The 14,213-nt window shown below is 39.0% G+C and overlaps 1 protein-coding gene across 2 annotated transcripts in view; it reads right to left on the reverse strand.

Moving 5' to 3' along the window:
- ASAP1 (ArfGAP with SH3 domain, ankyrin repeat and PH domain 1) overlaps positions 1-14,213 on the reverse strand; it is a 297,252-nt gene that overhangs the window by 16,472 nt on the left and 266,567 nt on the right. The window contains exons 24-26 of one of the 2 annotated variants that reach the window (XM_067531494.1): positions 11,448-11,501; positions 7,100-7,261; positions 2,459-2,525 (exon numbers count right to left, since the gene is read on the reverse strand). In XM_067531494.1, the coding sequence (XP_067387595.1) occupies positions 2,459-2,525; positions 7,100-7,261; positions 11,448-11,501 (283 nt within the window). The remainder of the gene's footprint in view (positions 1-2,458; positions 2,526-7,099; positions 7,262-11,447; positions 11,502-14,213) is intronic. The other variant, XM_067531501.1, reaches the window with a different exon arrangement.

Genomic DNA, 14,213 nt, shown 5'->3' on the forward strand with positions numbered 1-14,213 from the left:
CAACCATGTGCCAAAATGCCAAGTGAAGATAGACTGCTCTCCATCAGGCAGACCCTTAGCTAGTGTAAATTGTCATAGGTCCATTGACTTCAATAAGGTAGAGCTCCATATGTGTCCTGCTGATTTTACTGCATATTAAAATGATAAGTGAATGAAGCAAGGCTTTGATCTTCAAGTAAATGGTTCTCAGGGAAGTGCAAAGTGAATGAAGCAATTTTTGAAGAAGTTATTTTCTTTGCCCTCTTCTCCTCCTCCACTACTACTTGAGAATCATAGAAGATTAGGGACCTCATCTAGTCCAACCCTCTGCTCTTCTCTACATTTCCCCTTTACTTGACACCCTATTTGAAGTGCCATCTGACGTAGTAAACTGACAGTGAACAGCAGATTTGAATGAGGCAAACAAGTGAGATCACTTTTATGGATTTTTTTTATAGCTAGGGCTGCAGTATTTAAACACTATAGTTTATTCATCTATACACCACTTTCTGTACAACCACAGAATTAACAATGCTTCTCTAAGTTTAAAATTTCCATTTCCAGGGGTTTCATGTTTTGAATTGGTAAATACGAGTGGTGAAGTACATGTAAAAAGAGTAATATTTTGTGCTCAACATATCATGAATGTCTAACATACAAACATAAGAAAGACAAGTATAAACAATGTTCTGATAAGTTCTCACTATGGACTTTCTTTTTTTTTTAAGGTAGTTAGATTATGTTTTAAGTGTTAGGCTTATTCAGGAGTATAATTCAAGGATAAAAGCATGTTGCAAAGAGATACAGGAACATAATCTCCTTGTGTGGTATGAAACTCCAAAAAATACAATATAAGATGATGATGAAGGTGCATTTAAGATATTATTATGGTTTTGAATATGAACAGTCAACTTATGGAACATTTCACAAAATGAGAATATGAGTTTTACATTTTAATAGAGAAAAAACACTGAACAAATATATTATCAGATTAGGGGATTTAACTACTGTATGTTAGTGAGCAGATACTGTTAAAATTGGAAGGGTTCCACTTCCCAGCTGACCCAAACACAATGGCTGACTCTGTTAGTTCAGGCTACCGACCTTTATAAAAGCATTTGCCTCATTAACTCCGTATATTCCTAACCAAACTACTGTTTGGCCTGGGATCAGCCAAACCCTGCCAAAAAAGGGAAAACTACTGACCTTGTTATTCTGCTTCTCTGAAGCGATCACTCTGACAAGATTCTCACTTCTGGGTCTCAGCTCCTTAATGTGAGACTCATGGAACTCCACAAACTCTTGTATTTTGACCCTTAAGGACAGTGACAGCAAGATGGAATATAAACCATACTCTCTAGTGGCTGTCATGCACAACCATGAGCTTAACTACTGCCTCAGAAATGTTTAGTTAGTTCCAACTGGCTGGGAGTTGAAGGTTATAAAGAATAAAGCAGGCCAAATGAAGTTATAAAAAGTCTGCCTCAAAATAAAAATCAAGATGCAAAACTTCAGCAACAACTCAATAAAGATTAATTTAAAACAATGTGGGGAGGTAATCAGTTGAGTGAGAATCGTGTCAGAATATCTTTCAATAAGCAGAATTCAATCAATCCTCTGATGCATGGGCAGCCTCAATTCTGGCATTTGTTAACCTGTGAGTGTTTGATTTTGTAACATGATTAATGAAGCTTTTTAGATGTAGTTTTCTAGATTTTTGTTTTAAAGAAAAATGGGGGGAAAATTATGACATGCAACTGTAACAATTCATAGCCCCCGCCTCCAAAAACAAATCAGTATCTGTGTTTGAATTTGGGACTTCACAACCAAATCTCAGACTGCCGTCATTTGAGCTGAAGGAGCAAATCCACTGGCTGGCAGCAGAAGAAGGCCGTTATATTTTTTTATGTGCCAGTTAGTGGAATGGTATGTAAAATGCACTCAACCAATGGGTGTTATATGCAAGAATAGCTCATATTACAGACAGTACTTCCAAGTGCACAGATCAATCAGATTGAGAAATGGGTGGTTAAATGGATAAGATTTAGAAATGTCATATTAGGAAACCAGGTTCTATTCCAAGCTATATCAAGAGTGACCTGTGTAATCTTGTTAGTGTATGGTAGGGGCATGAAGCCTTGCTCAGTAATGAGGGTGGTGAAGTACATAAAATTATTCAGTGTCATCAGAAGATATGAGAATAAAACTCCTGGTCTCCTGGATCACACCCAAGTGCAACTTTCTCTAGTTCCAATGGTATTTTGATGTGAGAAAACAGCAGCAGCATCTGCTGCCATAATTTTATCTGTACCATCCAGAGGTTCAGTTTTGCATGGCTGCTTCAGATTGATCCAAGATGCTTGGCAGAGGCTGAAATGTGTAGCTGGAATATTCAAAAAATTAACAGGTGATTTTCCATGGTTTATAAATTGACCACATCATGCACAACCTTAATATGTACAAATAAATACATTTTTACCTTGACTGTTGAGACATTCCCTCAAACTTGTTTGCAGTCTTAGTTGAGGGTGGACCCAAATCATTACCTAAGGGGATAAAAATTACTTTTAAAAATTGAGATTAAAAGAACAGAAACATATAGCTAGGGGATATCATCATATAAAACAAAAATCTGCAGCTTTCCAAATATGTTCCATATAAACCTATCTAAGTATATTTTAAAGAGTATTTTTCATTCATAGATTCACAAATCTTAAGGCCAGAAGAAACCATTATGATAATCTGTTCTGATCTCTTGCATATCATATGTTTGAACAACTGCTTTGATAGACTCTATCTGCTGGCAAGAAAAAGCAAATCATACTATAATCACTACTTCAGGGCATTTATTTTGAATACAAAGTTAAGGCTGCCTCTGAAACAAGAAAAAATAATGCACAACACTGTCCCTCAACAATGTTGTTGGCCTGACCTACAATGAAAGGGCAAAAAAAGTTCAGCATCTTTCTATGGAAGGAAAACACAATTTTTTAAAACCCATCATGAATTCATTTTTAATTACAAAACACATATTGGTTTTATAAGTGTTATATTTTTCTAAGAAACAGTGGGTTTACTCAGTTCTGCCAGTAGGTGGAAAAAGAAAAAAATGAAGTCAGAACATCTGAACCTTCAACATCAAGAACAACGAGAGTCCTGTAGCACTTTAAAGACTAACAAATGTAATTTCTGCAGGCATAAGCTTTCGTGGGCTGTAACCCACTTCGTCAGATGTAAGGAAATTAAATTTTTTAGTCTTTAAAGTGCTACAGGACTCTGATTGTTTTTGCTGTATACAGACTAACACGGCTATCCCTCTGGAACTTTTCAACATCAAGCTTGCCTTTCATAATCACTAAAATCTCCAAGTTTTGAGAACTTGCAATTACAATACCTTCTCTCTGTGAGAGACCCTATTATTATCAACTCCTCCTACTATAACACTATTTCTGTAGATCCTTACGTGTGACATTAAAAAGGTTTCATTCATATCATTTGATACCAAAGCATTCAATTAAATTCATTCCACAGAAGGTGTATTTACTGAAGTGACACCTAATGATCAAAGTCAAGAAGAAAGTACAAAACTTACTACACAAAGAAAATGAAATTGCATATTTCCTCTGAGGTATCACTCTTAGCAGAGGGTAAAAATCAGTTACACTACAGGAATAGTGGCAGAAATTAAATTTTTGTAGGAATCAAATTTTCCAACTCATGACATACTCTGTGTTGATATGGAGTGAGGGTCCATTTCTACCAAAGGACTTGTGCCAGTGCATGGATAGGGCATCAATATTTTAATGCTTTTTTTTTTGTAGTGTGGATAGACAATACTATATCAATATGTGATAGGATTGCAGTCAATACCATGTCATAGCTGACCCAGTTTTGATTTCCCATACTACTCATGGGCCCTTCTGAACTAATTTTGAATGGGCCAGAGTCAATATGTAGCTAGCCTTCACACCTAAAACCAATGAGACAATGTCATACATCACTGATGACTGCCCTCTGACCAGATTTGATGGTGATCTAAGTAAGGTCTCTGCACTTTGCTGATGAGGCTGCCGCAAATTGGCTTGGCAAGCTCCACATCCAATAAAAAGAAGATTAAGTTGAGATTTTCAAAAGTATTCAGCAAAAGCCTAACTCAGCTTCCATTGCAGCCAATGGTAAAAAACTCCCACTGAGTTAGGCTAATCCTGAGCATTTATAAAAATTCCACTGCTACAGTAGGTGGGCCCCAAGGCACAGTAACTCAGAAAGGGTTGGACAATGAAGGATTTTTATAGCATCATGACTGAAGAATCCTTTGTTTTGTTTTTTTGCTGAGACCTGCCTGCTTGAAGACAACCTGTCCAGCTTATAGTTGTAGGAGAAAGAATTTTCTGAGCTCTAGGAAGCAATTTCACTCAGAATCGAAGATGATGTGACTTCCTGACTGATAACGTTCGATTAGGGGGTCTCATTAGTTAACTGAACTATTCAACTAGTAATGAAAGATTTAAAAGAAGGGGTCTTTGTTAGTTTGCTTTTCACTTGCTTCAAAATCTCAAAGTATGTGCTTTGCAAGGGACTCTGACTTTGGTTCAGGAAAGGGGAGAAGTGAAGGCAGTTATAAAAAAAGAAAATATAACAAATGGAAAAATGAATATAAATTTGAATTTAGGAATTGTAGAAAATTGATAAGGGAAGCAAAGGAACACAAGGAGAAATGTATGGCCAGCAGAGTTAAGAATAAGAAGGCATTTTAAAAATATGTTAGGAACAGAAAGAATCCTGACAATGGTATTGGTCCATTACTAGATGGAAATTGCAGAATTATCAATAATAATGCAGAAAAGGCAATTTACCAAGGGGTGGGGTGGATTCTCCATCACTGACAATCTTTAAATCAAGATTGGATGTTTTTCTAAAAGATCTGCTCTAGGCATTATTACGGGGAAGTTCTATGGCCTGTGTTATACAGGAGGTCTGGCCTTGGAATCTCTGAATGCACTCCCCACTTTGCTCTGAAATAGCCCAAGGATGTGCATCAGGGCATGCTGCAAAGCTTCTCTTCACTTCTCAAGCTTTGAAGGAAGTAGAGGTATGATGAATGTAACAAAGTGGTGTATATTTTTTCTTCTTTAGATAGCAACTTTCACTTTCATTGGACAGTTGCTTCTTTTTCTTCTCTCATACTGGAATCTGGCTTAAGTCTCAAATACAGATGACAAACAAACCAGTACTGGAATCAGACTGGGATCTAGGGTAAACCCAAAGGTTGCTGATTAGATTAATTATGTTTGTCAGAGATTTTGGCTTTAGAGTAGGACAGCCGTAGTAATTTTAGTAAAGTGTGAGTGACAAACAATTTTTGGATCTAAATCCTAAAGTTAAAGGGGCTTAGGGAAATCCTGCCAGCTGGACTCCATGCAGAGTGAAATCACATCGGTCTGAGTTCCATTGTGTCCAAAAAACTATATCTAGCAGAGGAAAAATTTGAGACCTCTGTGATATTCACTTGGAAATACCCCAGAAAAATACATCAATTTGTATTTACTTGCAGCAGTATAAAATTTTTACCGCACATAGCATTATGCTGAGAGGTACTAGTGACTTCATCAATCACAAGCCTCTTTGAGACTGGGTGTCAACACATCCTTCAATTAATATAATTGTCATGATGAGTTAATCTGAAGTCTCCTACCTAAAACAAAATGATATTCACTGCTAAAGGCATTTTTTTGTTCAATAGCCATTGGACTGAAATGTCTCTATTGGTATAGATTTTTTTTTTAAATACTGACTCAATATATCATTAATGCCAGATTCTCACTAGTATCTGTTGGTAATGTCTACAGACTCTTTTAAATGGTTGATCAAAATATTAAATGAAGTTTAATTTATTGTGTTTTGCATACATGTATGTTCACCGATAATAAAAATAAAAAACAAACAAACAAAACCAGCTGTTGTGAATCTGCCTAGGAGTTTGGACTAAGTGGGCAGAGAGTTTTGCTGAATATTGTTTATGGCGTGTATGTATGTAGGCAGAACACAGAGAAACTTAGATCAGACCAGACAGAGAGAAACGCAGAGGGAAAAAACCAAGAAAGCCTAGCAGTAGCCGGTGAACACAGCGTGACACTAGAAAAAATTAGGGAGAGAGCTTTTGGGTCTGTTAGCTAAATAGGCTTGGGGTTGTAAGCTAAGAAAATGCTCCTTTTGTTCTTGGTTCCTCCTGTGTTCTGAGATGCTGGGACTTTGTACATTCCATGTAAGTAAATATGATTACATGAAAAAACAACCACCAAGACTATCAATTTCTACTTCCAACTGGAACATCTTTAGGGTCCTGAACTCAGACTAGCTACTCTAGTTGAAAAAGGGCAACAATAGCATTTTGCTTTGCACCGATTCATCCCCTCATTTTTTCTCAGGGCTTCTCTTCATGTACAATGCTAGAGCGCCTCATTAGTGCTTTAGTGACGATGCTACGCCAACTGAAGAGCTCCTCCTGTCAGCGTAGTTAATCCACCTCCCCAAGGAGTGGTAGCTATGTCGAGAGGAGAAGTTCTCCCATCTACCTAGTGTTGTCTACATGGGGGATTAGGTCCATAAAACTATGTTATACACACGAGCAATGTAGTTATACTGATATAGGTCTGTATTATAGACCTGTCCTTAGGCTAAAGAAGAATATGGTGTGCTGGGGCTGGTTTTATGAAAGGAGGTAGCTTTCCCTCAGAAAAGATTTGTCTTATGACAATGGAATTTCTTCTAAGAATGTCAGCTATCAGGAGTAGGCAGGATTTACAGATACAAGCAGCAGTTTGACTGAGCTAGTTAGTCTTTACTATGAAGAGAAAATGCCTATCTGGGTAGGTCTGCAATAAATGTTTCTATTAAGTTTTTGTCAATAAAGTAGCCGGTTACACATACATTTAATCTGGTTTTTACATTCTCCTGATGGCAGAAGAATGTAAACCCTACAAATCTCTGGACTGGTACAGGAAACATCACAGAGAAACTGGTGATTTATTTGAGAATAGAATTGTTCTGAACTTCCACAAAATATAGCAGCAATACCAACAATGGAAAGACAACACTGACTTTGCATTTTAAAACTCACCCCAAGGAATTGAGCCCTTACTCTGGGGTCCATGAGGTAGTGGGCTTGGTGGGTCAGAGAGGGTTCTTTTATGTCCAGGGGGTGGGGGAGGTGGTCTCTTCTTGGAAAGGGTGGAGCTGCCACTAGAGGGTTGAGTGCTTAGAGGAAGGGTTGAAGGTGGACCTGTAAAATTAACAAAAAATCTTCTTACCAAGGATGTGTAACATCAAAGTAGCATAGAAGAATTCAAAATCAGAACACAGTAAAGCGTAGCAAAGGACTGAAAAGAATAATAAGCCATGCCAAAACACTGTTGAGATTAATGACATACCCATCACATTTTTAGCCATTTTAATTGTAACACGACAGTCGGCAATTTGACAATAAATAACATACATACATTTTAAATGTACATTCGTAAAAGGTTAATCACTACAGGATTTTTAATTTTAGGCATTGTTAAAAACAACAGAAAATATTTTAAATCTGTAAAAGTATTTACTAAAGATAAAGTACTGCAATTGGAGTTTTAGAACTAGTATTTATAAAATCTCCTCACCAGAATGAAAATACACACTTAATCTTTGGCATGCTGTCAGTACTGTAGCTTCAAAGCATCATGCCATAGCTAATGTGATTGACAAGGTCTGTACAATTTTTTTTCTTTAGCAAACTTTCCTTGAATGCTGAGAAATGGGTTTCCAAAATAAATTCATTTTTCTATATTTAATTGCTATTGTTTTCTGTGCAGATTAAATGTATCTAAATATGTATTTATAGTGCATGACAAAGTGTTAAACCTAATGGATAAGAAGCAGACATTATAAAACTCCATTATAAACAAATACAGTAGTACACTGGCATTTGTTTAGAATGGCTCCAAATATTCTTGCAGCTAATCAAGTAATGATGCATTTTTTGGCCATGATCCTGCAAAGACTTTTGCATGGGCCTTTGGCTGGATAGAGCCCTACTAGTCTGGGACGCTGTGCAGACGCAGGGATCTACACACATAGCACTCTTTGCAAGATTTAGGTATTAAAGATAGTGTCTAATGATGAACCCTAAATTATTCCTCCATTCAAAACCTGTCTAAGTATACAGTGGATATTACTTATGATTTAAATAATAATATGGTCTCTGGTTTAAATCACACAGTAGAACCTTGCTTATTTGCAGTTTGATAATCTGTATACGTAATTTACACACAAACAGTGCTGTCTCCTGACTCCTCAGAAAATACAGAGCTAAGCGAATATTATGAAGACTATGTTATTTTTACAAGTGTACTGCAAAACGTGTATGTATCCCATTAAGTATTAAAAATAATGTGAACTAAATACACATTAAATGTGTGAACAAATTACTGTAAATATTGCCATAAATTATCTCTATTTTTGTTTAATTTATTCACCAATTCACAAAATTCAGTAATTTGCAAGAGGTCTCCCAGACATTAGTGCAAATTAATGCACTTCTTCTATACTAATTTTATCATTTAGTTTCTATGTGAATCATTTCCATAGCTTTTAAAATTATATATATATATATATATATATATATATATATATATATATATATATATAAAGCTAAATTTAAGCAATACAATTCTCCCAACAAAAATATAGACAGTTTTGGTGATGTAAATCTTGGCTGAGGATCCTGTAGACTTGTGCAACACAGAAGCTCTTCATTTTATTTTATATGAATGAATGTGTGCTAAAGGAAGTGCTACAAACGAACAGCAGCTGAAAATATTACCTTAGCTTAGAGGGACTTCAGTACTCATTGTGTTGCTGCTAACACTATTCTAAAGTCACAAGAAATACAACATATTTGTTTGCTCCGCAAGGACAGAAGAAAAGTGTTAATTATTTGAAATTTCCACTTTGGAATGACATGTGCTTACATGTGGATCTGATAAATGCAAACCACTGAAGTTCTTATAGTTTTACCCTATCACCCCCTAGTGACCAATTGATGGAAGTGCATACCATCTTTATCAGTCATTAATCAGAAATTTCCTTCCAGCTGAACTATAAACAATCCCAGCTTCATTAAAAAAATGGAGAAAGTGTCCTGAATTATCACTATGTACTAACATTTCAATTAAGGCAAAATAAAGCTTCAAACTGAAGTGGAAGTAAACTGAAAAAGATCTCTCTCTTTTTATTAGTAACGCAAAGCAAGAACAATTAAGAATAAATATTTCAACAACCAAAAGTAAAATTAAACAGAAAATATTTGTGAATAATCTGTAATGTAGTGTACAAATTTTAAGATTCTGTGATACTAATATGTCTACAGACATCAGAGAAACAGTTTAAACTTTTATAATTTTATAGTTTTCAAATGTTTACATGCGAACAAGTGAAACCTACGTATGGCACAATAGCAATAATTAACATACAACCCCTTTCGGTACAAGAATTTCAAATCACTTTGCAAATGTTAAGACTTGCAACATACGTTGTGAGGAAGGTAGTGTTATACCTATTTTATAGATGGCATAAACAGACACAGAGAGGTTTTGCCTAAAAAACAGCTAGATTGTTGGTGTGCAGAGACCACTGCCTGTCATAGAATCATAGAGCTGGAAAGGACCTCAGGAGGTCATCTAGTCCAACCCCCTGCTCAAAGCAGGACTAACCTCAGCTAAATAATCCTAGCGAGGGTTTTGTCAAGCCGCAGCTTAAAAACCTCTAAAGATGGAGATTCCACCATCTCCCTAGGTAACCCATTCCAGTGCTTCACCACCCTCCTAGTGAAAAACTTTTTCCTAACGTCCAACCTAGAACTCCCCCACTGCAACTTGAGACTGTTGCTCCTTGTTCTGTCATCTGCCACCACTGAGAACAGCCTAGCTCCATCCTCCCTGGAACCCCCTTTCAGGTAGTTAAAGGCTGCTATCAAATCCCCCCTCATTCTTCTCTTCTGCAGACTAAACAAGCCTAGTTCCCTTAGCCTCTCCTCATAAGTCTTGTGCTCCAGCCCCCTAATCATTTTTGTTGCCCTTCGCTGTACTCTCTCCAACTTGTCCACATCCTTTTTGTAGTGGGGGGCCCAAAACTGGACACAATACTCCAAATGCAGCCTCACCAATGCCGAATAGAGGAGAATAATCACTTCCCGTGATCTGCTGGCAATGCTCCTACTAATGCAGCCCAATATGCTATTAGCCTTCTTGGCAATAAGGGCACACTGCTGACTCATATCCAGCTTCTTATCCACTGTTACCCCCAGTCCTTTTCTGCAGAACTGCTGCCTAGCTCATTGGTCCCTAGTCTGTAGCTGTGCATGGGATTCTTCCGTCCTAAGTGGAGGACTCTGCACTTGTCCTTGCTGAACCTCATCACATTTCTTTTGGCCCAATCCTCCAGTTTGTTTAGGTCCTTCTGTATCCTATCCCTACCTTCCAGGGTATCTACCTCTCCCCCTAGCTTAGTGTCATCTGCAAACTTGCTGAGGGTTGCAATCTACCCCATCCTCCAGATCATTAATGAAGATGGATGAGAACACCAATTCTGTCTCGTTTCCTTTTACTCCCACATCTGTCTGCAGCCATTTGTGGTCACTTGTCTTATACTCAGATTGTAAACTCTTAGGTCAGGAATTGCCTTTTTGTTCTGTGTTTGTACTGCAGCTAACAGAATAGGGGTCCTAATCTATAACTAGAGTTATAAACTATTACAGTAATACAAATTAATAATAATACTGACAGTGACTTTCCCAATATTAATAAACCCAATCCTGACAACCACTCTTCTGTTCTAATCACTAAACAACACACGCTCCTATTAGGAAAGTAGTTGGTAATATTTACAGAAGATTGTTTCTTTTCAGGAAAATAAGAAATATAGGGAAATCCTTCAAAAATATTTTCAGGGCAATAACTAGTTTCAGAATGACAAAGTCAACTTGTTGGATTTTCAGGATACACTTTGGAGGAAAAATGAATTACAAGCTATAATTTATTACTGAAACAGATGATGAAATGATGCTAAGGTCTGTAATGACATGTTTAGTACTGATAAAAATATTACTATCTGCCCTGTAACTATCAAGACTCACAATAGCATAAAGTTACACAAGATAAATTACATATTCTATTAAATGTTTGCTAATTAGAAATTAAATTTTCCAGCCTTAAAATATTTATCTATGCAGCAATTAAAAACATTCTATGGTAAGTTAAATAATCGTAAGAGGCCAGCAATTAACAGTGTGTGTATTTCAGCTTTTGTGAAGTTAGTACATGTTCTATGTATTAATTTGTATACCAGTGACAACATGCAAAGCTGTTACTATCCATCAAATAAATTGTTTGGGTTTTTTTATAGGGGGAAAACCTAAAGTATATAATTTTTACCACTGCATGAGAGGTATGGCAGAACCAGTATTCCAGTTAATGGTAGGACACGTACTGCAAAGGAAAGTGATAGGTTCATGTTAAAAATGGTACTTTCATAACAAATATTGCTAGTTTTTTTCAAAATTCTTATGAGATATAAATTGCTCACTGGTATTATTAAAAGCGCTGTTTGCTGTTCAATTAGATTAATCATTTTAGACAATATCTTTTCTTTACTTCTTAAGGTCTTACTATCATCATTGGGAAATACTGATCACATGCACACTACAACTCTTTTGGACCTGAGCAGCATAAATTGACTCAAGATTAACCATATACTGTATTTACAACTATCAGCCCTAAGCTTCTCCTGTAAAGTGAGCCAACATCTATAATTAACAATTTATATCAAGTTACTTCATAAAGATTTTCATGTATATATAAGTGCATGCCATCAGGTCTCTCTTCCTATTAAAAGTACTGGAAAATTCACAGTATGGGTGAAATAGCTCTTGTTTTACCTAAATCAAAAACACAAGGCAGTGAAATACAACAAAACACATAGCTAGAAGCAGTGTTCTTTAAAAATGAGTTGTGTATGTATATATTAAGGAAAGACTGTCATAACATAATGTAAAAGTATTCAAGTCAGAGTTGTGCTTTCAATGTCTTTCTGATGGAAACTGGCAAAGCCACTTATATTATTTTACTTTTCACTTACAATTGTGAGGATGACCCAGATTTGCCTCAAACCTTTACAACAGGACTAGAAGAACTAGCTGGTCCCACTATCCTGAACACTGGGTTTGTAACTAAACATTTTGCACAGATTTAATTAAGATCAGCAAAAAACAAGGTTACTTACCAGTAACTGATGTTCTTCGAGATGTGTTGCTCATGTCCATTCCATTATAGGTGAGTGCATGCCACTGTGCATGGTTCCCGGAACTTTTTTCCCCTGAGCAGATCCCGTAGGGCCAGCTCTGGTGCCCCCTGGAATCCCGCGCACATGCTGCAGTATATGAGGCACTGCCGGCCCTATGCCCCCTCAGTCCCTTCTTTCTGCCAACTCTGGCAGCGGGAATGGGGGATGGGCTGTGAAATGGACATGAGCAACACATCTCGAAGAACATCCGTTACTGGTAAGTAACTTTGTTTTCTTCTTTGAGTGATTGCTCATGTCCATTCCATTATAGGTGACTAACAAGCAATACCTTGGAGGTGGGTAGGAGTTAGCGGTGAGCTGCCCTCAGCCCGGCTCTGCCGAATCCCACGTCCTCTGTCGCCTGCTGGGCAATAGCGCTTGAGCTCTGGTTGAGTGAGCTGTGATGGTTCCCGGAAGGGACACCCTCGCTGCTTGTAGTAGAACTTGATGCATGATGTAATCCGCGAGGAGATGCCATCTCCTCTCCTCCTCCTCCGAACCGTGCGGTTTGGAAAAAACAAGGGGAGAAAATTATCTTGGTTACAATTAAATTGGGAAACCACTGGGGGCAGGAAGGCTGGATGTGGCCTCAACTGCACCTTACCCTTATAGAATACTATATAAGGGGGCTCCAAGGCCCTAATCTCAGAGATCCTCCTAGCTGAGGTAATGGCCACCAGGAAGGCTACCTTCCCTGAAGGCATGAACAGGTGGCATGAAGCCATGGGTTCAAAGGGGGGCCCGTGCATCTCGAGAGGACCCGGTTGAGATCCCAGGAAGGCCCTGGGTCACAGACCTATGGGTAAAGCCTCTCCACCCCCTTGAGGAACCTGACCGACATGGGGTGGGAGAACTGCGGTCTCCCCTCTAGCTGCTGATAGATGGCCGAAATGGCCATCAGGTGAACCTTCAGCGAGGCCAGCACCAGATCCTGGAGCTTTAGCTGGAGCAGGTACTCCAGGGTCGCCTGTTAAGGTGATAAGCTGGGCAGACTGCCCCAGAGTCCGCCTAAGACGTAAACCGTTTCCACTTAGCCCGATACACGACCTGTGTAGAAGGTTTCCTGCTGCCAAGCAGGAGTTGTTGGGCCTGAACTGAGCAGGCTCTCACTCCCTCCGCCAGCCACAGGGCCTCCAGGCCATGGGGTGCATGGGTTCCAGGTCTGGGTGCAACAGTTCATGAGGAACGCGTCGGAAATCGACCCAGTCACACGACCCCGGAGCGAACAGAATCTTGGACACTTCGTGTTCCAGGCAAATACGAATAGGTCCAGTTGGGGGAACGCCCCCTTCTGGAAGATCATCACCACCACCTCTGGTTGCAACGGCCAGTCGTGGCGGGGTAGGAACGACTTGCTGAGGCTATCTGCCTCATCGTTCCTCACTCCCGGGAGTCTTTGCAGAGGGCCGAGGGGCACTCTCCCCCCTGCCTGTCTATGTAAACCATGGCTGCGGTGTTGTCTGTCAGCACCTGCACCACTCTGGCTGTCGGGAATCAGAGGGACACCTTATACACTAGGCGAATAGCCCTCAGCTCCTTCACATTGCTGTGTAGGAGCTTCTCCTCCCCTGACCAAAGCCCGATTGCCTGGGTTGGTGGTGATGCGGGCTCCCCATCCTACATCGGAAGCATCAGAAATTAGGGTGACTGACTGGACCAGTTCCTCAAACAGGACACCTTTCATCATTGCCTGGGGAGTCCGCCACCAGTGGGTAGGCCAAGGGGCAGGGCTGTGAACTGGTAGTGGGAGCCAGCCACTGTGAGATGGAGAAACGCCTGTGGCTGGGGAAGATAGACACCTGAAGTGAGAGGAGTCCCTGAAGAGGAATGTAGAGAGAGGATTGTTGGGTGGGGTAGGT

This window comes from Emydura macquarii, unplaced genomic scaffold (genome assembly GCF_026122565.2).
Source record: "Emydura macquarii macquarii isolate MOO-44397 ecotype Brisbane River unplaced genomic scaffold, CSIRO-AGI_Emac_v2 contig_369, whole genome shotgun sequence".
NCBI lineage: Eukaryota > Metazoa > Chordata > Testudines > Chelidae > Emydura > Emydura macquarii.